Below are 23124 nucleotides of genomic sequence, written 5' to 3' on the forward strand. Positions count from 1 at the left end.
ATTCACAAACTCACATTAAACAGCGGGGCTACTAATGCAGTCCAGGCAGTCAAAGTCAGTTTTTTGGATTACAAGTTAGACACTGACAATAAAAAATGGCATATGAATATCAAATTGCATTATATTCATAAACATAAGCAACGCAGCAGTGACAAAGGTATACTGTACATGGTGTTTTATAGAGAGAGCAATCATGCAGTGATGTCATCGGGTTAGAGTATAGCAATGCATATACTGCCGCCTAGTGAAATAGTAATGAAATGACGTGTCTCTGATATTTTTCTATCAATAGAAACGGTGTATCCATATAACACAGTGCTTCCTCACGTGTGGCTCTTTCCATACACTCAGGTCAAGGACCTTGTTCCATCTATATTGTGCATGTGTGAAGCGAGGAGTCCAGAGCCTTGCTGACCATCAGCTCTGTCATTTACGTGGGTGTGCAGATAAGAAACTAAGGACCTGGTTGGAATCCTGCACTCTTTGATAATGCCAATGGAAAACAATAAGAGAATCATCTGTTTTCCAGGCTTCTAGCACAAATAATCAGGGTTTGCAAGCTCTGCAGGATGTGTGCACCCTGCAATAATTAAGGAAGAACTGTGACTAATGCTCAAAAACAGTGGTATCCAATCCCGGTCCTGGAGGGCCATGCACTGGGTTTAACAGGTCAAATTATATAATTAACAACTCTGGAACAGAGACCAGGAGTGGAAGAGATGACTCGCCCCCTCCCAGTTCACCAGGTCACCACTGTACGAGAGTCGAGTCTGGCTTGAGCCACCTTCATTGAGAGAGACTGTAATTTGCTGCTCTATACAGGGAAACACCTGCCCACCGAGCATCCACAATAAGCTCCTCCATCAAAACACCATAATTCAAGGAGGTGATTTAAATGGAAGAATAGTTTAAATGATGTAATTGCTATCAGTATGATAAACCTCCAAACCAACATGTAAGTATTTCCCAGTGTCAACATTTGTAGTGATTTATTTATTTAACTGGTAAGAATAACGACTCTCTCTAATCTACTAAAAAGCTATTAGCGTAATACCGCAGCGAATGCCCTGCTGGCTGTTATATTGCGGGATCTAGCTAGGGGGGGTGACATCATACTGCTATGGCATTTATAGTGAGCTGAAGGAACTGACTGCACTGTCAAGCACAGGACCAACCCTTCGGATCTTATGTAACTCAAGCCAATAGCAAGAAACAACGATCACCACAAACCAACTGCACGCCGATTACTGGCTGGGAAACACGTACTTGCAGACAGACAAGTAAATGCAATTTGTTTCCACACGGTAGATGAAGTGACCTACATGCAAACACACGATATGTTCTTCATCGACTCTGAAACATGACATTGGGAACTGGGGGAGAAGGCGGGGTGATAAAATGCTGTCCGTTTTATAAAGTCATTACGGTAACCTTCTGCGCAATACACATTCAGCTCTGTCAAAATGAAGACGAAAGGGGGTGAACTACAAAACGGACGCCGCTTTGCTAAGTCTTCAAGCAGGCATTAGGGCACACATTCGCCCGTTATAGATTAATCAAAGTAGATTTAAATGAATGTTTTTCTGCTAAAACGCTACAAAAATGATATAAGCCGAGGCGGAGAGAATCCCTGTAAGGGCGTACGTACCCTTTTTTTTTGACCGATATGGTCAAACCCACGGACTGTTCCATTGTGCAGGAACAGCTCGAGACAGGGTAGCGATGCACTGAAAATATGAGAGAGATGAGAAAAGGGATTATAATGGGACAGATCGAGGGATAACATGCCTGCAAATTAACAATCAGGTAACCGATCGGAGCTTTTCTGTTGTTATTCTTTCGACGTGGTTGGGGGTTTAGCTGCGTTGTTTTGCGAGGAATCCGGTTTTCAGAGGTTTGCATATTGCCTTTCTGGTTTTTAGCAGCCCGGAGCCCCTCCTAGTTTTGTATGTTGTCATGTTTATATTCAGCATTAAATTAGTGCTAGTACACATTGCAGTGCTCGGGTTGAAATCTCTATATGTGTTCATTGTAAAGACTAAGGACATTCTATAACGCTGCGTCTGCATCGTTTTTATTTAACCCGCAATTACCGCCGGGGCTGCAACATTGCAGTGTTGTTCTGCATTGGGACAGGTAGAGAGGCCTGGCTGTGTAGACTGTGCTGCTGCACAATTACAGTGTTGTTTTGGATTACCATTAGCCTAGCATTAAAACAACTCGGAGATCAAGAGGAGTCGAGCATGCGTGGGCTAGGCTGATCGTTTATATATTAAATACGAGCTTGACGAGACTTGTTTTGCATTGAAATCTAGTTGTACAATATCGTTGCAAAAGGTGTATATTCTTGTACTGTTTGTGTCTGAATTATGTAGGTTGCAGCGTCCCGTGAAGTTTAAAAATAGCCACGCTCGACTTCCTTTAAATCCTGCGTTAATGTATTGGTGGCACGGTTTCTGTGCATTTTGCACGTTTATTTTATGTTTCATGATTGTTTAGAAAAGACTGACAAGTGATCAAATCAATAGTACTCGGGTACATGTTCCACAAAAATGTTATCATCACGTTTTTAGTGCAAAATTTAATTAGTTCTGTGTTTTTTGTGTGTGTGTTGCTTGCGGCAAACTGCTTTACTCTTACATAATCCATGTTCAAAGCTGCAGCAGACCCTACGTCTAGGGAAGTTGGTACAGCTCATTTCCCCTTTTTAAACCCTGAGCCTGTGTACAGCTGCCTGCAGGTGTGTGAGTGAGTGTGTGATAGGAATATTCACACAACCTTAAATTATATCATAATATATGTTCAAAGCTCCTTCTCCACTTCTGCTGTACAGCTGCTTATCCAAGTTTGTGATACACAGTATAGCTTAGTTTAAAAGCTGCACGCCAGGGTGGGTTGCGTCTCCTAATAATATACATGTAGAGTACTGTGTCTCCAAAGTACTCCTCCATTCTCTGTCTCTAGAAACTTAACTTTGAACAATATGACACCCAACAGTATTCATGTGGGGTTGTGCATTGCACTGAGGTTCTACATGGCACATGGTAACAGTGCGCTGTGCAGACTGGCCTTGGTGATTTCTCTAGGCTTTTTCTTCCCTCCCTTACAAGTTGCTACATATACAAGCAGTGTTTCCACAGCCTGTTCTTTAAGAAACCCTGAAAGGCGTGACAGTGACTCATTTGACTAAGGAAGGTGAGTCAGTCTGCCTACCCAGGACAGTCTTCATCTCCTGCAGCATTGCGAATCAGATAGAGGCACAGAGAGTGGAATGGCAGTGGGTTAGGGTGAGATTTCAATTTTCCAAAAGAGAATCCTTTACACTTAAATCAAGGGTCCTTGTAATCAGTTCCACCTTTAATTCAGTCCTGTTCAACTGGTGAATCCCATGCAAGTACAGCAGATTTGTTGGCAGTTATCTGCATTTTAAATCGTACAAGTATCGAAACACTGTGGCTTACTGTATACCACAACTCAAAGCAAGTGCTCCATACAGTGCTGATCTAATCCATTCACTAAATCACTCAGACAGTCGTTGGTGACCCAGGGAAGCAGAGATTTTTCCATCTCTGTATTCATTACCTGCCAGAGCAGTGGCTGCAGCTGCACATGCAAATCCCACCATCAGGGCAGACCTTCTGAAACACAATCCCAGGCACAGCAGTTTGATCCATTCAGTGAGACTCACCTGAGCTTGTTACCTATATGCTGGATAATCAAGCTTGTAATAAAAGCAGAACTGGGTGAAACTGCTATGCAATAGGAGTCTTATTTCCATCCCTGAATCTGCAAAACTGATAGTTCTTGCAAACACTCTGGGTCTTATTTTCAAGCAAAGGTGTGTATTTGTAATAACACCTTGTTTTACTTTTCTGTACTGTAGTTTGAGCTGGTAGCGAATGTAAGGGTAGGGTTACCATATGACTCCATGTGCACCGGGACACTGCATTGAAAAGTCTGAACTCCCAAAGTGTCATAGTGTACATGGAGTCACATGGTAACCCTGTGTAAGGGGCAGTATTGATGATTCCTGTCTGGACTCTTCATGCAGTAAGGTGTATGGAATTATTTCTTTCTTTTTTAATAGGGAGATGATCAGCTGACACTAGGCTCTTTTTAATTGTAATAAAGTGTCTGGATGTGAAAAGATGGGCGTTCACATAAAATATACTGTAGGCTAAAACTGTTTTCAACAGCTCTGTCTAAACTTCCTCACCAACACTGTTAATTCACTCGACTGGCCCTTTACAAGCCTTTCTTATATTAGGAGTTCCTGCGTGAGATTGTAATAATCCAGAGACGTGTGGGAGTGGATTTAAGACGTCACTGTCCATTGTGGGACTGGGAAATAAAGTGTTTTGCCCTTGTTGCAGAGATTGCTGTGACGTTGACAATGCTGAATACTCTGGTGCTTAGCTTTGAAAAAGGCCAGTTGTTTTGGGGAAATCACAGTGGAGGTTGACTCTTTCCAGGGGTGTGAAACAGACATACCGATCAAGCCAATCATGTGGTGAACTCTTTCTGAGCTGGGCCGCATTTATTGAACTGCATATTCTCCAGCACCAAATGTGCACCGGTTTCATCCAAGGGAACAGTAACGTTGTTTAACCATGAACTGGTAGTTTTAAATCAGTGCTGCTCTCACACAGAGCCATGCTGTCTGCTTTGTGTGATGGGCTGTGCTTGTCCTCGTGCTGCTGCAGGACAGGGGCAGTGCTGCTGATGGGAAGAAGGTGAACCAGGGGAACAGACTCCTCGTGGGCTTCAGCGTAGTCTCCCGGACCCCTGGACACGAGCCCAAATCAGAAATGCACAGGACTATAGTGTAGTGATACCAGGTACTGATTGGCCACAGAGACTAGTGGAGTGGTTTCTTCAGATTAGGGTTGAGTAGCAATGGCTTTGCAATTAGGATGGACATCATCCCCGCTGTCTCTAATGGAGTGTAATTCCCCCAGTAATAATGAAATGATTGAGAGCATTATGTTCTAAGCTACAGTAGATGCACTGTGAATGATAGAACAAGGCAGATATTCAAGCACTTGTGCAGCTCAAGCCCTCTGTATTTCACTTTACTGTAAGACCAGGAACAGCAGATGGTTCCTCAGGCGTGCTGGGGCTCTCTGCAATCTGAAATGTAGGTGCTGGGGGCCTTGGATCATTTATTTATAAGGGTGTGTAATGATTTCATCTTCTTCCAGTACAGTGTGTAAAAGGAAAGTCTGTCTTCACTTTGTACACTAAAGCCAGCTGCTGTGCATTGAGAACAGGCTTTATAATATCTGAAATTATTCAACACATGCATCGGGTTCACAAATGCTCTCTTATAAAAGTTTACCACTGTATCTTTGTATAGTATTTTTGCAGTTTTCCTATGGTTATGTGATACACTGTTATAAAGGATAGTGGAAGATCTCCTTGCATCACCCAGTTTTATCTGGAGTACTCCAGCTGTACAGCACGCTTTGTGAAATGGCTTAAAAACATCCTAAGTCACTTTACCTAACCTTGGAAGTGGACAGTACGTGTCACATTTAACAAGATAACCTCAAAGCCAAGGAATGACTGCCCTGTAGCAGAGACTGAAATCCTCCCTCCCTCCCTACCTACCCTACAGAATGAGGGGGGTTCAGCTTATTCCAGTGTTGAATCTGCCTTCGTTCTGCAGCTGTTCACTGTACTGGCATGTCAAACTTTCACAGCTATTCTAAAAATAAAAACTGAATCGTCTGGAAAAAAAATCTTCATGCAGCACTGTAACAACTTAGTGTTTTATAAACTTGCACAGGTAATTATTGCAGACTATGTATCGCTATATATCACCAATACTTCATGACATAAGTGTACATTTTCATTCACATTTTGTGCTGAACAAAATATTATGCTACAGTACTGTAGTGAAATAACATGTACTGTGTATATATATATATATATATAATATATAATGGTACGTGTAGATGTAGTGTACCAGCAATAAAATCCTATCTAAATGACAGTATATGTTTGGTTCTATCTTGTACTAAACGGGGAAGTGAACATCGCTGTCCTCCAGGTCTACAAACAGGGACTCGGGTGACAAAGCATTCGCAGCCCAGACCCGCCAGCTGGATTGTTTTATTGCTGAACAAGCAGCTATTGTTTGAGTTACGAGACTGTCTGCTCTCAAGACTGCCTGGTTTTGAATGCGGGGAACCAGCAGGGGAAGATACAGCACTGTGCCAGAGAACGTCAGCCAGGGCAGACTCGAGTGTCACAGTCAGGAGGCCTGTGTGGAAACGGGCCCTCTTCACAGAGAGACGTTAGGAAGACAAAGGGGAAGGAATTGGATGCAGCCATTCTGAGACGGCAGAACAGACGACCACAGCTCTGTGTTTGTCCTGCTGATCCGCCACAGTTGAAAAGAGCGTTCAGGGTGTTCCTTACAAATGCATTGTTTTGTCATAGCGGCTCCCTTTGTACAACACCGCCTCTTAACCCAGCCAATCAGCTGGAAGTAAGGTGTCTCCTCCACATGTTGCATTTACAACTCTGATAAAAACATGTTGTCAAAACAACTTTCCAGACACTTTCTCAAGCTCAGCTGGTTCTTCACAGAAACGTTCCCATCCATATAGAAGACCTAGTTATTTTGGGGTCCACAAGCAAAATTTATATATATATATATATATATATATATATAATTTTTGTTGTCCAGTATACAGTAGCTTATAACGAGATACTAAACTCCTCTGTGTATTTCAGAATTGTTTTCGATGGGAAGGGAACATTGTGAAACACTATCATTATCATGAGGCCATGATATTGCAGCCTGGAACTCTGTGATAAGCCACAACGCGTATCAGGGTGTATCCTATGAAACTGTTGACCTGGACAGGACTGGGGTCTGTGTTGATGTGTGTCAGTCAGGGTGCTGTGGATAGTGTGTGCTGGACAGGACTCGGGTCTGTGTTGATGTGTGTCAGTCAGGGTGCTGTGGATAGTGTGTGCTGGACAGGACTGGGGTCTGTGTTGATGTGTGTCAGTAAGGGTGCTGTGGATAGTGTGTGCTGGACAGGACTGGGGTCTGTGTTGATGTGTGTCAGTCAGGGTGCTGTGGATAGTGTGTGCTGGACAGGACTGGGGTCTGTGTTGATGTGTGTCAGTCAGGGTGCTGTGGATAGTGTGTGCTGGACAGGACTGGGGTCTGTGTTGATGTGTGTCAGTCAGGGTGCTGTGGATAGTGTGTGCAGGACAGGACTGGGGTCTGTGTTGGTGTGTGTCAGTCAGGGTGCTGTGGATAGTGTGTGCTGGACAGGACTGGGGTCTGTGTTGGTGTGTGTCAGTCAGGGTGCTGTGGGTATTGTAGATTTATATTACTGTTTTGGTTTAATAAATGCAAGCCCTTTCTTTATCTCTGGTAAGCAAAACCACTTCGATTTCTGCAGGTTTTAAATGGCTGGGCGAATTGGAAATGGGACGTGTATTTGAGGCAGGAAGGGTGGGATGTTGTGGACGCGCGGGTAGGGGACTAGGACTGAGGGCGTGGCCTCGTCGTGGACGCGCATTGCTACATGCATGTTCCTTTCGCTTCAGAGAGACGGGCACACGCGGATTAGAATGCTGAGAATCAAATATTGTTGTTTGTTGGATTCCAACAGTGGCAGTTCTTAAAGAGGCAGTTACAAAAATAATTCAAAATCTGACACCAGAATCCGGACTCTTTTTTAAAAGTGGTGTTGTTGTAGCACTTAAACAGTTCTGGTTACGAAATATACCGAACTGGAAAAATAGAAGTTAGGGGAGAAAAACAAAGAAACAGGAAGATCAGTGCGTGTTGCTAATAAATACCTGGATGTGTATTGTGGGCTACGATACAAGAAAAGCATGCACTTGCTACGATATTGACAGTATCGCAGATCTGCAGAAGTTATTGTGAAATATTGTAATCACTTCTGCGAGATAGGGAAATACACCAAGCAGGCGTCATTCGGGAGAGGTCGTATCATACATGCATCTTTGCATTCAGCACTGTTTTGACGAGTTGGTAAGTACATTTTTGAACCGATGTCTAAATTTAAAGGAAAATGCCTTAATTTCGCATTTGTTTGTAACGGCTGCATGTTAGTTAGGATTTCATTTCCTGATTGTTGTTTTACATCCGATTTAATAACGTATCGTCAGCCCTATCGTGAAGTTAAAGATGAGGATTGTGGATTTCTTTTTTGTTACCTTGTGATATAACTAACCACCCACGTACTGTGTTACAAACATATATATATATCCATATTGTATTATTTATATAAAACATGTTTACGATAAGCCTGGAAATCCGAATTTGATTCCCTTGCACATGTAGCAACCCGAACTGTTTATTTTACAGATGTTGTTGAAGATGGAAATGAAGGCGATTTCCGACGTTGTCTTTGTTGTTGTGTTATTTAGAAATCGGTTTACAGATTTAAATTGTGTAGAGCGAATTATTTTTTTAAATCGTGTCTTCCGATCTAATAAATGCGACGGGATGCTTTTAACACACGGAAACGGCGGTTTTCTTTGTGCCGTTTCCTTTGTTGTTGCTTGGTTTCTGTGTGAGCACGTGGCCTGTCTGCGCTGTCTCCTCTTAAAGCTGCAGGGACCCATTTTACCAGCAACACGCCTGGTGGCTGAGAGAACAGTGTCGGCAGGAAACACAACCACGAGGTTACTGGCATGCATGTTATTAACTCGGTGATCGTGGCCATTCTTGTGATTCCTACAGTATAGATGTATCTTGTCGAAGATTGAAACATTGGTACATAATTGTTTATAAGGCTATCCTTGGCAAAACTCAATTGCCTTAATAAATTGTTAATTAATATTTATAATCTTAGATCTCAGACTCCTAGGGTTCGTACTGAATTTGCAATAAAGACATTCCGTTTTCTAGCTCCATGGTCTTGGAATAAACTTGAGGAAGAACTGAGATTTATTGTCCTTTTTAAAGGATTTAAAACTAAGCAAAATGGCATCTGTGTAGCCGAGACATGCTTTTGTTTTGGCCGATGCTCCTACATTACTGCTTGTAATTTGATTAACTTATGTGCTCATTTGATTTTGAATTTTAATTTGTGGTTTTTTTTTTTTTTTTGGTATGATGTGTCATCTTCTTGACCAGGTATTCGGTGAAAAGGAGATTGTAGTCTCAACAGGACTTTCCTGGTTTAATAAATGTTAAGTAATTTTTTTTTTTTTTTTAAACTGCATAGCGATACTTCCTTTATAGTCAAATGTGGACCGATGATCATACTTTAACTGAATTCCATATACTTTTCATTGGGGAAATCTAATTTCTGGGTAATGTTAGGAACTTGGAAGATGAAACATTATATCTGCTTTAAAAAATAATCTGCCAGTTGCGTGAGTGTGTGTTACCAGAAATGCTTCGCAAACTGTCTGCAGTGTCCCGATTTGCAATGTAAATGAGTTGAGTAATCACTTGAAACTCATTACTGAAGGGCTGCTTTTCACTGCGCTGCAAAGACACTGAACAGTTTGTACTCGGTTTCTTAAAGTGGAATTAAACAGCTGGAGAATCCGGTCTTTCTTTACACTCTCTAAATCACTGGAGTGATAGTGCAGCCCCAGAACTGCGCTGTATGATGAACTCCTAACAAATGAGCAGAATGAGTCAAACAGACGGTCCCTCCTCCCTGCCAGCCCGTGCGCACATTCACACAGGAACTGCACGTTGCAGGAGATACCCTACCGTTGTCTTGTTTTGAAGGGCACGTCGTTGTTTTTGGTTCAATCACAGCCCTTGCTATGGGACTTCATCTTCTCATAGGGACACACTGACAGTGCGCGTTATGTTGTGCAGTATGAAATGAACTGCCCTGGACTGCACTACTGTGCCAACAAGGACTAGACTCCTCCCAGCAGCTGCCTCAGGTTTTTATTGTCTCTGTATATGTAATCCAAAGGGAAGTGCATTCTGTTATTGAGGCTGGCTAATTGTCGTTTACATGCTTAATTATGCATCATAAACAGCTTGACAGGAGCTGCCCTTGATTAGCGGGGATGTGGAATTGAGAAGTGACTTGGAAGGGTTGCTGGACTCAAACCAGGAGATGCAGGGCAACCTATGTTGTTGCAGGGATAGAGATAAGACTCCTGTTGCATAGCAGTTTCTCCCATGCCAGGTTTTAGTACGAGCTTGATTAGCCTCAGTGTGTATGTAGCAAGCCCAGGTGTGGTCTTATTAAACTCCCAGTAAAACCAGGAATGGATCGAAGTGCTATGCAATGGGAGACGGAGGGTTATAGACCTTGCACTTACACTACAGTACTATATTGTACTTTATTCTTTGACACCCCATTGTAGATGCATAAAAACCTACCTCATAGGACAGCCTTACTGATGTATCACTTTTAATTCCAGGAGGCAAATGCATTTTGAGGTCTCCAGATCAATTGTCTATTAAAACTAAAATGTAATACTCCACTTTCATGAATATTAGATGCTAGTTCTACAGTACCAGCATGTAATTCACTTGAAGGCACTGTAGTTCTCATGTATTTTTTTTTTTCTTTTTGCATTGCCATGACAGCCTCACTGTTCTGAAGAGTAAAGCTTGCATTACCAGGTTTAACACTAGGCTGGAAAGAAGAATGCATGCAGGCCGGTGTGTCTTCTGCAGACTGAACCAGTGCTGATAAACTCTCAGAGAAAAGGGCTATCAAGAAATAAGCAGTGGAGAAATAGAAAACACTGATGCGGGATGCATTGTGTACAGTATTTTATTTTTCCTGAGATTCGTAAGATAGGTCAGAGTGATTTATAATATTGTCAGCATGACATGACTTAAGAGGGCAGGTGACTAAAAGCAAATGTTTTTCACAGCTGCAGTTTGTTTGAAAGAAGTGCCAAAATGAAATCACATCAGAGGACAATATATATATATATTCTTCTAAGTGAGACCTTACTGAGTCTACAGTAGCTTCCTGTAGAGATGTTTCAGAACTACTGTTGAAAAGCTAAGCTTTCTTCACAGACTGCAGCATTTCGTCTCCGGCACAGTCATCTCTCTCACCTGGAAAATTGAACTAAAAAATGATACAGTTACAGGGAGCTTCAAGACTTCATGTTATGTCTGTTGTGTTTTGCGGTGTTCCCCAGGACACTAACATGAGCTGGCTCATTGCACTGGGGAATTCACTGGGGTTTTTAATACGTTTCACAAACACTGTTTTAGTTTTTCAGGAGCAATAAAAAGCATCATTTCTCCCCATTGTTCTCTTGCAAGAATGTTATGTTAAAATAAGAGTTCTCTGCACATTCCTACCCTTTGTTTCCTGTTGTATAACATTAGTGTTGTTGTTTTTTCACACTGATGCAAAAATCTTTGGGAGTGAGGTCCGTCTGGGAATAAGGACACGTTTGGCGTGACTGACTGAAGGGAGCGCTGTTTTATTTCAGAGTGAAGACAATCCCAGGTCGAGACACAAGTGCCTCCAGCACGCTGTACCCCCGCTGCAGAGCTTGACTTGCCCCCCGACGTCACCAATGCGACCATGGGAAATCACGGTGAATAGGCGGCCACCCACTGCCCCCTTCAATCAGAGGAGATTCCCAGGGGAGCCCTGCAATATCCCAGCGCATCTCAGGAGGAGGTGAGGAGACCCACGCTCTATTCCACCTTCAAATTAAACCTGAGCACCATTAGCGTGCTGTTGTTTTTCAGATTTCTGCATTGATGAATACTGCAGAACATTACTAAACTTGCATCATTACAGCCCAACAAAATCTATACAGCTGCAGTGTAAAATGGCTAATGTTGTAGAAAGCAGGTCAAATTCACTGAACGGAGTCAATACAGTGCATGTTTCTCACTTATCTGAACAATGAAAGAGGATTCTTTGAGTGAATACAAAACAATACACAGCTATGTTTGAAATCACAATGCCTCCCAATGGTATACAACAGGATTATTATAAGTAAATATGACCATAAACCATCAACACCTTGTATTGCTTTTTCAATGTTAAATATATTAATAACTCAATTCTGCACTTTTAGGTTGTTTACTTAATGTATGACTGAAATTGCAATGAATTCTCCTCTAATGGTGTACATTTATTCAGTACGAACCCTATAACATGTCGCATTGCATTCTTCTATTAAACTCGCATATAGAAGCAGTTATTTTGGTTGATAGGCTCATCTTTCTTAGTGCCTACTAATGCAGACAGCATGGTATTGAATTTTCACATTTAACATAAAAACAACATTTGCAGCAGCCTAAAGCTGATGATTTATGAATAGGCAGCATGAACCCTGCTGAGAGAGAGATCTGTTTCCCAAAGTGACAGCGTTTCTACTTGATCAAGAAGAGCAACACAAGTAGAACTGGCTGTCGCCCAAAAGCTAACGACATTAGCAGCTACCTGCAGGCCCTCGCTGATACAGAAGCAGGGTCTAATTCACTCAGTTCGTTACCTGTTTCTGGATACTCCTGTTCTTTTTTTTTTTTGTATTGAATGTTGAAGCAGAGGGGTGGCCTGGCTTGGCACAGGAATATAACAAGTGTTTTGACCCCTTGCCAGTTTAATTTTGTGAGCTCAGATCCAGGCTGTGCTCGTCAGGCTAATATTTCAGATTTGGATACCAAAACTCAGCAGTACTACAGCATCTTGAGTTTGGGGATTGTACCGGTGCCAATTAAATGAAGCAAATTCTTTCTTATTCGTCATGAATGGCTGCTCTTCAGAAGGGGGTGGTCTAGTTGGTTTTCCAGCAGTGGGCACTGCACAGCATGGAGTATGTGTTACAAAAAAAGCAGCCGCTCTCAGACTGACACAATTGGTGAGCTTTTACAAACTTCAGGGGCACCTTGGAGAATTCGGGGAAGACACTTTTCCACCAGCTTGGCTCTTCACATGTTTTTCCCACTGTTCCTTTTCTCTGTGCAGCCCTCCAGTGAGACGGCAGTGGGGGCGGCGAGACAGACCCTTGTTGCACAGCTCTTTGCATCAGGATGAGAATTTCCACCACGCGCTGTTCACGCAGCATCAGCAGCAGCTCTCTTTAGATGAGTCAAGACCGTACAGTCACACCAGCGTACCGCCACGAATGCTGCACCCTGCCGCACACCCGCCTCAGCAGAACCCCATCATGGTGGAGCTTCACGAGCAGGTAGGGGGGCACCGGGAGGAGGCTGGTCTAATGGGCTTAAATACAACAGCGTTGGAATGGTTTTCTGAATTACTGTAATGTGCTTTGTTAATCCTTCCCCATGATGTAATGCATTGTTTTAGCTGGCAGGCTCACTGAGTGACTGCACGCTGCCTGTAGAAGGTGAGAAGACTCTCTCTGGTGTGCTGCACATGATCTGCAGCCCTTGACTGACAAGGAAGCACTGCTGGCGCTGGGTTTGTTTTTACAGGTATATGTGTGTGTGATTTCTCTTCCAGATGCATCAGGGGCCAGTCCCGATTTCATACACGGTTACCACGGTGACGACCCACGGTTTCCCAATCCATGCCGGCCAGCCTATCCCAGGGTGCAGCACTCAGCAGCTCCCAGCATGCTCGGTAATGTTGAGCAGACAGCTCTCTCTGCTCTGCTGTCTTCTTCCTCCTCCCGTGAGTTTGAAAGGGAAGGGCTGGAGTGGCGGTGATGTCCATACAACCCATTCCCACCCATTCCTAACTCAGGGTTGAAGCAAGGCTAGGGGAATGCGCAGACACAAATAAACAGCACACATTCGCTTTCTTTATGTTGGCTTCAGTAAATAATGCAGTACCAAAGAAGGAGATCGAATTATCAAGGTATTAACTCGTAGTAATACGTTCTGCACCATTGTGAGTTTTCAGAGGGACAAATCTTTAAGCTTTAACATGCTTAGTGACGTGTTTAACTAATCTGAAACCAGGTGGCACAAGCTTATATATTCAGCAGCTCCTCCCAAACAATATTGACTACTGGTTTTCAGTGCTGTGATTTGAGATCGCAGGAGCAGAGTAGCATAGTTATTCAAATGGGGTGTGTTCGTGTGAAGTCAGCTGTATTTCACAAGGGACAGCTGATGGAAAGGGTAGAGCCAGCTTGCACTTGGATTAGCACACAGCTAAGCACTTAGAGCTCTGCAGCAGGAGAGACAAAACCAGGGCAATGAACGAGGAGCAAGAAAATAAAAAAACCGGCCATCCCACAAACACTTTGCACAGCTTCAGTAAAAGGAAACAACAGTAACTTGCAGAGGAACGTGATGATCGAGTCCAGTGCATTTCACAATGTTTCATGAGTGCAGCGTGCTTCACCGTTTGGATAACCCAGGGGTAGGTAGGATGTTAGCTAGCCCATGTGTATTGTTCTGTACTTCACCTTGTATTGTGTATTATATATGTTTATACCACTATATATATACGTGTGTGTGTGTTTTTTTATTATTAAGACAGCTTGTATATGTTTAACAGCTTGATTGTTTTGCTGTCATTTGACCTTTCCTGCAGACCCCAGTCGCAAATATGTTTTCCTATCCCATATTGTTGTTCGATCCAGTAAATCTGAATAGAAACGTGAGTCAGAACGATCAGTGCTGTTCAGTTGTGGTGTTTTTGTTCGTGCCCTAACTGTAACCTGAAGACGATGGAGTTTGATAACATTGCAGTTTGGTAACATTGACCATTAAGCGCAAAAGTGTTTCCTTTTGGCAGTGCACCGATGCAGGCAAAACATCACCTGGCATTTTTCCAGCTTGTTCCTGGCTCATTAAGTAGGAGAAAGATCAGATCCTCGCCTGTCCGGGAGAGTGGCACTCGGAGAAATGCATTTGACAGGCAAATCACTCAAGATGAGAGCCACTTTGGCAGGATGTCTTTGGGAAGATTTCCACTGATGTTGGAGAAACGATCTGGATTTACTGTGCCTGCACTGCAACTGATTCCTTCCTGACTCCCCCTGCTAATCACGGACAAGTCTGTATTAGGGCTCCAGGGTTGTATATCTGTTGTATTGTAATGTGTTCTGTATTTTTGTTTTGTTTCCAGCTGATCCAAGCCTGCACAATGCAGCACTTGCCAGTATCTTACCAAGCCTTTCCGCCTCTGATCTCCAGCGAACATTTTATACTGCACCCTCCTCCGTCTGTGCCGGCACACCAACCGCCTCACCTCGCTCCCCTGAGCCAGTTCGTCCCTCTGCAGCCACAGCACCCCCGCATGGTGAGTGCTGGAAACACACCCTCCCTGCAAGGTGTTCACTCCAGGAAGTACAGATTAGACTAAAGGCTGGTTCACACTTTGTCTCTGAGGGTGATTTTTCGTCTCTAGTCGTGCGACAGTCTGATGTTCAAAAGGGTGACTGGTTGCCAGAGTTGAATTTTTCTCAACTTTAGCTGATCGCACAAATGTCTCCCAGTGGATTGAAGTATGAACCAGCATATAGCGCAAGTAACACAACTTTTTTTCTTCAACTTGTTGTAGGGGATGTTTTCAGGAAATGATCTCGAAGTAGCTTAGCTCAAGATGTTTAGGTTCAGTTTGTTGCAGGATAAACATCGCCTGATCAAAGCAAAATGACATCAGAGCTGTTGCTGTCTATAGAGCCCGTAGTTAGGAATCCCCGTGTGTTTTAAATGCATGTCACAATGTCAGGGGGACTCCCCACAGATATTTATATCAGCTGACTCAGCCTGTGGCACAGCCGTGGGAAAACACCGGTAAACTTTTGACCTAGGCCTTCTTTTAGACAGCTTGTTTGCGAGCACTTGAACGGTGACTTGAACATGCGGCACTAAGTTAGATATTATTCTGTACAATTGTGTGTTTAATATGACATTCTTTAGGGCTGATTCTTTTCAGTGAAGTTGACTATATTTTATTTATTTTATTTATTTTATTTATTTTTTCACATGTAAATTTAGATAGATTGTACCTTAACCATTATTGAATGCAAAACCAACTTCTATCCTAATCACTAAAAAAAAGGGCTCAAATGAACAGGAGCGGTTTATAAGCAAACTGTTCCAAATGCAAAGAGGCCTGTTCCTGGCTGTCTGTTCCTGAGGTGAGGAATGGAGGTCCTGGGGGTTTGAGGTTCCTGTTTGTGCTTCAGCCTTTGCAGAGGGTAGAGAACGACGTGGAGATGAGAGGGGACCAGCACCCTGTGGGGGGGTTCTCCTACCCCCCTGCCCACCACCCACCAGCAATGCCTCCGTCTGTGCCCCTCCAGTACCTCCCTCATGACCCTCTTCACCAGGAGCTGCCCTTCGGAGTGGTGAGTGTCGGCACTCAATGTATTCATCTTATTACACTGCGAGAAAAGCTAGGGACTGACAGCTTGCACAGCCTGTTGCTCATGGTAGAAGTGACAGCACAATTCCTGTGATCTTTATTATTTGTATCTATAAATAAAATATATTATGTACTGAAGAAGATTCATGTGATAAGAAACAGGACAGTCACCTGTTCAGATTGACTGATAATATTATAAGGTGGGTGACGTGCTGTTAGAGGATACTGTGGAAATGTAAGGTAAAGACACCTTGCTGTCCCTCGTTGTGGTGTTAACATGGTCTGTTGTCTTTGGATGGGCATTGGAGGAACAGAACAAGCAGCTCCGATCTTCAGTGACTTATTTGTGGTTCTCGACCCCTGTACGTTTCAGTGACTTCATTTTTCAATCTCTCTCTCCGTCTCTCTCCAGCCATATCCTCACGTGCTGCCGAGGCGTGTGAGCGGGCAGAGGTACCGGCTACAGCAACCCCTGCCCCCTCCCCCACCCCCGCCACCGTACTATCCCAGCTTCCTGCCGTACTTCCTGTGAGTATATCGAGGAGGCGGATATTCAAATGAGATTGTTAGCATACAGACTTTTAAAGGAACATCTTTTTGTTAGAATGCATCTGTTTTCTGGAGCCTCCTAGCATGACATTTCCAATGATAACTGGCACCGAGGTGGTGCCTGGGCAAGTGACCAGCTGTGGCTTGTGTGTCTGCAGCTCAATGCTTCCGGTGCCTCCGACTGCAGTGGGACCCGCCATCAGCCTGGACCTAGATGTGGATGACGTGGAGATGGAAAACTATGAGGTCAGAGCTGGCTTGTGTACAGTCTGCTCTGATAAAGGGCTGAATATGGTCTTTTACTCTGAGACTAGAAGTGTCTACAGCTGGCTGTCTCTTCTGTTATAAGGGTCTTCTCACTGGTCCCTGATCACAGGCCTCCACATTACTGGATCCTGTGTTTGCCAATTCAAATGACCCACAGTATCGTGACCCCCCAATCCTGCTGAATCCTGAGACCTGCACTGTCACGTTCTTACTGTCACTTTTATTCAGCGCAAGCAGCAGTTGGGCAAGGTCCAGTAATCTATATCTGGGAGTGTGTGGTCCTGACAGGACTACTTCCTAATTAAATAAAGATCATTCATGATCAAGTTATTGGTCATTTCATTTGAGCATTAATGATAACGATTGTGAATTATTAATGATAGAAAGACATGATGATTCCTGATCAGTTTGGAAGTTGTTTTGCATTGTAATCTTCAGTTCCAGGAGCGAAGACTGCATTCCTGGGAAACCAATTCTTTGGTGTTTTTGCAGGCGTTGCTGAACCTCGCTGAGAGGCTGGGAGAGGCCAAACCTCGTGGACTCACCAAAGCCGATATAGAGCAGCTTCCGTCCTACAGGTTCAACCAGGAGAACCACCAGTCTGAACAAACTCTGTAAGAGACTTTTAACTGGCCTGTTCGGGTAAAACAACGATAGCTCCTCTAGTCTTGAACGCAGAATACTAGGGTTGGTTGTTCATTTCTGTTATGGGCAGGGGCAGTTCCTGGTTTTCAGTTTCAATTCCTTTTTAAAATCAAAATATCAATTCCAGTTCCTTCGAAGACGTTTGAAGTGGGAATTGATTCTAGAAAGGGACTGGAAATGGAATTGGAATGGAAAAACAGGAATTGACCTGACACTGATTATGGGCATTGTAAGATTTCCCCCAAAAAAGTCTTGAAATTGTACTTTTTCTTTTTTCTTTCTTCACAGGTGTGTTGTGTGCTTTAGTGATTTTGAGTCCAGGCAGCTGCTGCGAGTCTTGCCTTGCAACCACGAGTTTCACGCAAAGTGTGTTGACAAATGGTTAAAGGTACGGGTTTTATTGGTTTTCTATTTAACACCTCTTTGCCAGGTCCCATAGTCATGCAGCATGGTAACTGAATGTTTCATCTGAGTTTTGGGCGTGCTCTCAGGCTAGGATAGGAAAAGCTCATGTTGTGTTCATATTTGTACGTTGTTTTTAATCCGTTCTCTGTGCCCCGGGTTTGTACATTGTATTTATTTCTTTTTTTCAGAGCAATCGCACGTGTCCAATCTGTCGAGCAGACGCTTCAGAAATCCACAGAGATGTTGAGTGAAACTTTTCTTTGTTTTAATCAACAAGAAGCAGCACAATAAATGGAGACCGTTCTCTTGGAGAAACGGGAACCTACCGCCTACCCCTCCGTATTCCCCCGAGCCTTTTCCTCTTGAACAATAAGCAATCTAGGATCGTATTTGGGGCTCTGTTTTACCTCCGCTGTGCATCGTGTAAGTTTGATGAAAGCTACTGCCTAGTATAACCGCATAGCCACCACGTTCTGGAGTTGTGTTGTGTGTACTTTTTGCGATCGCCCTTGTGTTTCTGATACTCCAAAGATTTAACATGTAATACCTGTTCTTGTGTTTTAACTCTTTTGGTTTTATTTGGTTTTCTAGTTGATGCTAGAATCATTCCAAGTACTGCAACAGTGGGGGAGTGTGGGGGGTAAAATGGTTGTGCAATCAGCAGACTAGGAAAACAAGGTTATTGTGGAAGAAAACTGGACCATTCCACTGAGCTGGAGGGAGGCTTCACTGTCTGAGATGCATGTTTGTAAAGGTGATGGGCAAAGTGACTTGTTAATAATGTATGTTACGCAATAATGTATTTGATTTTGTTTTTTTAATGAATTGCTGAATGCTATCGTAAAAAGTACGACTTGCAGTGGTAAAAAGGTGCAGTATCTTTTTAAGGCCTGAGGCAAGGTGTGCTTGAAATGAAACTTCAAACAAAGAAGCCATGAAATAATGTGGGTTGTGGAACAAACGCCACTGTTACTCCAGCAGGGGGCATGGTTCCAGACTGACCGACTTGGCAACAGAAAAAGAAAGACATGGGACAAGCTGCTGTTTTACACGCAGCATTGCTGGGCTCTACTGAACAGTACAAACAGCCCTGGATACTCGCCCCACCACAGCAGTACACAGTCATCCAGCTGCAACTCCTTGTACCGTGGATGGAATCAAGGCATGCTGGGAATTGCATGGACTGTTAACTTAGCCGAGCAATATGTAAATGGCGATCAAGTACTTCTTAATCAAGCGGATTACTAGGGTAACTGAGAGCATGGTGTTGATCTGCTTTCTGCCCATCCCTGTAGAGACCTGTTAGATTTGTTTTGTGATTGACAGCTTCCAGTCTTGAAGGGGCTGCATGGCACCCTGCAGAGTGTGCAGATCAATGGGACATTTCTTCCCGACTTGGAGGAGGCCTGCTTTTCTTGTTTGTGAGCCAAATATTCAGTACACTCCTCTTTTTATTTTCAGCTATGCCTTTCAACACCTTGAGAAGCACAAACGCGTATCACTGAAGTTTTAAAGATCTAACAGTTCTTTCTCTGCCACCTTTCACCCTTTTTATATAGACGTGTTCGGTTGTTTTAAAGGGTTTTATTTCTTGCTTGTATCTTCTGGAAAAGTGAAGGGTTCTGGGAAGGATAAGGTGGAAGCAATACCATGAGGTTGGCTGTTTGTTTCGAAATCTCTGTCGGGTCTCGTACAAGATGCAGCGTTTTTAAAAGACAGCTTGAAGAGTATTACATAACAAGACATGTTTCACTTGCATTGTCTTGTTTTGAAGACAGAAGAATGTTTAAGCAAGCTGCGTAACCTGTGTTCACTATTGGTGACAGTAATGGGGTGAGTTCACAGTGCTAATATCAGTGATAATGTCGCTGGCTCTGCTGAGTAATGCACTGGACTTTTCCCCTCTCAGCCCCTCTTGCTCGGATCTTAAACACAATGCTCTGGTGGTTCAGGATATATTAAATGGCTTTGAGAGTCCTTCGTGCATAGGGAATACCCATTGTAGCACTGCCATAGTGAACACTTGCTGGCAACTAGTCTTTATACAAACAGTGGAGGCTTTCACCCCTTCAACTCTGGTTTGACTTGCTGGCATAGGCTTGCCCTGGCAGGACTCCAGTGCCCTCATCGTAGCTGTTATCAAAAGCCATTTGGAATAGACTATATCCCACCACGTAGAATATGCCTCTCTATACACAGAGCTAATGAGGGGTATGTGTGTGCATAGAAACCTTTCTTATTTGAATATGTTGTGAATTGTGACAGATTTCACTCAGGGGCTTTCCAATTTAAGAAAAATCAAAGGAAACAAAAACAAATTTGAAATCAAAATGTTACCATGAAGGGGAGATACCTTGCTTTTTTAAAGAATATATATATATATATATATATATATATATAGTGTATTTTTGTTTTCTGCAGGCTCTACGTGGGGTTTTTAATACAACCAGTTCAATTTCCATTCAGTTTTTTTTTTTTTTTTGCAGAGAGCAATGGATATCACATCTTTTTAAAGACAGGCATGCAAGGAAAAAAAAAAAAAAAAGTATATAAAATATATATCTCTATAAAATAGGCAATGTGTCACTGCGGCCCATCATCGAAGTGTGTGTTAATCTACCTATTAACGGTCTGTTTCTGTGTTCTTGTATTTGAATGATAGACTAATTTTTATATATATATATATATATATATATATATATATATATATATATATATATATATATATATATATATATATATATACACACACATATATACACTGGTTGTGTTCCTATTTTAAATGTGTGCCTTTGCACACACTATCCTACCTAAACCACTTCCAAACTTATCATAAAGGTGTTTGCATGATTTTAAATAAATAAATAAATAAAAAATAAAGTGTAATTTGAGTGAAAGCTATCTAGAAAGGGGCACTGTTTAAATGTGCACAATATGCATGCATGTCTGCCAGATATGGAATGCTTTCTAGCTAGCTCTAGTTGGCTGTGGGTTTTAGGGAGGGGAGGGGAGGGGAGGGGAGGGGACTTTGTGCTCAGCTGATACCTGCCATGCACTGTACTGCACACATTCGTAATACACTTGAAAGACTGCAAGATTTTATTTTATTTATTTGTAGTTTCAAAATCCAAAGGCGCTCTCTCTCACACACACAGTATAAGGCTCTCTTATTTAAATCTGACTTGAGAAATAATTTAGATTTGATTGCCTGGTGCAGTTATACCCCAGTGACTCTAGGCGGCGCTGTTGGAAACAGACATTTGAAAGCCATACAGTAATCCGGTGCTAGATGCTATATTTTTAGGATGTTGCTATATTCACTTTAAACGGAATGCAATAGTTTATTTTGGATCCATCAAGTATTAACAGAATTCAGAGCAAATGCACAACAGCGCCATCTACTGCCATCTCCAATTAAAATGAATTAAAGTAAATTTCATAGTTATTTAGAGACCCCCTAGTAGTGAATGAATGTTATTTAAAAACTCCTCTGCAACTGCAGTTCTTTTTTTTAATCAAGTCTTGGAGCTAAATGCCAAACCTGATTTAAAATGCGCTTGATGGGGCTCTTTCACTGCTTATTTGGAAAATAAACACGACTCTAATAATCTTGTTAGTGTTCAGATTTGTCTGTTAATCCTTCAGGTCTCATCTGCTAAATCCATTTAATTTGTATTTCCTGTATTCTGTTCATTAATACCTGAGCTTCTTGTTTTATTATTGTATGATGCTGAGATCCTCTTTTGAACCATGTAGGTCATTTTTTTTTATTTCACAGTAAAAACGTTCCTGTTAATTCTTCTTCCACAGAAATGAAATGAATGCCCATTTTGGGGGTTGGCATTTCCATGCCCAAGATGTCTTAATTTCTTTTTGAGTTCTCTGCTGTTTTTATTAGTAGCATGTATTATATTCAACTGTAATTAGGAACATCCTTCCTAATTCTCTTATTTAATTGCCAGAAACAACATGAAAGACTTCAAACTAAAATCTGATTTTTCTTGTATTTTTCTTGAAATCCTCATTCATCTTCGAGTCGCGATGCAAATGTTCAGCATTGAAACCGTTGCTTCTGAGCATGTCCAATACTTTACTAAAACCAGTTCACTTAGTACCACGTGGTACTGATGCAGCTTACAGTGTGGTCTTCAGATTTCAGCAGGAAAAAACAGAATCTTGTAGTCTTTTAGTAATCCAATTAATAAAGAAATCTCACAGCTTGTGTGGTGCGAAATGTATTCCAATAAGCAGCTAAAATTCTTTAGGACTTGTGATTTGTTGATTGCTCTGTAGATGCCACTGATTGTTTACCGATGGTTTTTGCTGTGGTGGGATAGTGGATTGTTTACTGTTATAATACACCCTGGTCCCTAGGGGGAGCTAGTCTGGTGTGCAGGCAGCTCCCTTGAAGGGTGTCAGGGTATGTGTTCTGTGTTAGGAAGATATTTTTGCTTTGGTACTTGCACATTTACAGTTACCTCATTTTTGCCATGTTTGTATTTGAAAAAAAAAAAATGCTAATATATATATATATATATATATATATATATATAGGAAAATGGTTTTTAATGCTATATATTTTTTCCATTCCATTAGAATCATATTGTTTGTAGCATTTAACATTTAACTAGTTATACTGTATTATATATATACATCTGTATACCGATTTGAAATTTTTAAGATTTGTACTTTTTTTAAATGAAAGTTGCTAGTTCTGCTTTACCGAGTAGTGCAATCATATTTTTTTTAATTGTTGTGGCTGATTTGAAAGGGTTGTTCACTAATAAATGTATGATGTATACCAGTATCATATTGTGTCTGTGTTATTAACGTAGAATGCACTTTAATAACTGTAAAACACAGGGCGGGCAGCAAGTCGCTCTGGTGTGCTTATTGTGCATGCTTTTCCCCCTGGAACAGTCTCTGGCAGCAGCCCTGTAAAGGTGGAGATGTTTTGTGGTAAGTAAGAGTGCTGGACGTGTCCTCAATTTCACAGGCTGTGCAGTGA

General features: G+C 42.3%; 1 protein-coding gene across 3 annotated transcripts; it reads left to right on the plus strand.

Annotated features, from left to right (window-relative positions):
- Positions 1-1477: 1477 nt before the first annotated feature.
- LOC117431492 (RING finger protein 44-like) lies at positions 1478-22923 on the plus strand. Of its 3 annotated transcripts, none has more exons than XM_034052448.3 (11): positions 1478-1806; positions 11434-11627; positions 12927-13149; positions 13428-13598; positions 15006-15179; positions 16072-16233; positions 16663-16778; positions 16958-17045; positions 17559-17680; positions 18000-18099; positions 18305-22923. In XM_034052448.3, exons 2-11 carry the CDS (start codon positions 11521-11523, stop codon positions 18365-18367), a joined length of 1326 nt encoding a protein of 441 aa, XP_033908339.1. In that variant the 5' UTR covers positions 1478-1806; positions 11434-11520; the 3' UTR covers positions 18368-22923. The 3 variants fall into 3 exon arrangements, with proteins under 3 accessions (XP_033908339.1, XP_033908337.1, XP_033908338.1); XM_034052446.3 differs by lacking the exon at positions 1478-1806 and adding an exon at positions 6878-8023; XM_034052447.3 differs by lacking the exon at positions 1478-1806 and adding an exon at positions 6881-8023 and having other exon boundaries at positions 13428-13547.
- Positions 22924-23124: the final 201 nt, after the last annotated feature.

This window comes from Acipenser ruthenus, chromosome 22 (genome assembly GCF_902713425.1).
Source record: "Acipenser ruthenus chromosome 22, fAciRut3.2 maternal haplotype, whole genome shotgun sequence".
Taxonomy (NCBI): Eukaryota; Metazoa; Chordata; class Actinopteri; order Acipenseriformes; family Acipenseridae; genus Acipenser; species Acipenser ruthenus.

Bases quoted from the DNA above. Each gene is read 5' to 3' on its own strand.
- LOC117431492 (XM_034052446.3), top strand. From the start codon at position 7,988: ATGCATCTTTGCATTCAGCACTGTTTTGACGAGTTG. The intron at 13,150-13,427 runs GTAGGGGGGCAC...TTTCTCTTCCAG, and splicing joins TGGTGGAGCTTCACGAGCAG to ATGCATCAGGGGCCAGTCCC. The intron at 17,681-17,999 runs GTAAGAGACTTT...CTTTCTTCACAG, and splicing joins CACCAGTCTGAACAAACTCT to GTGTGTTGTGTGCTTTAGTG.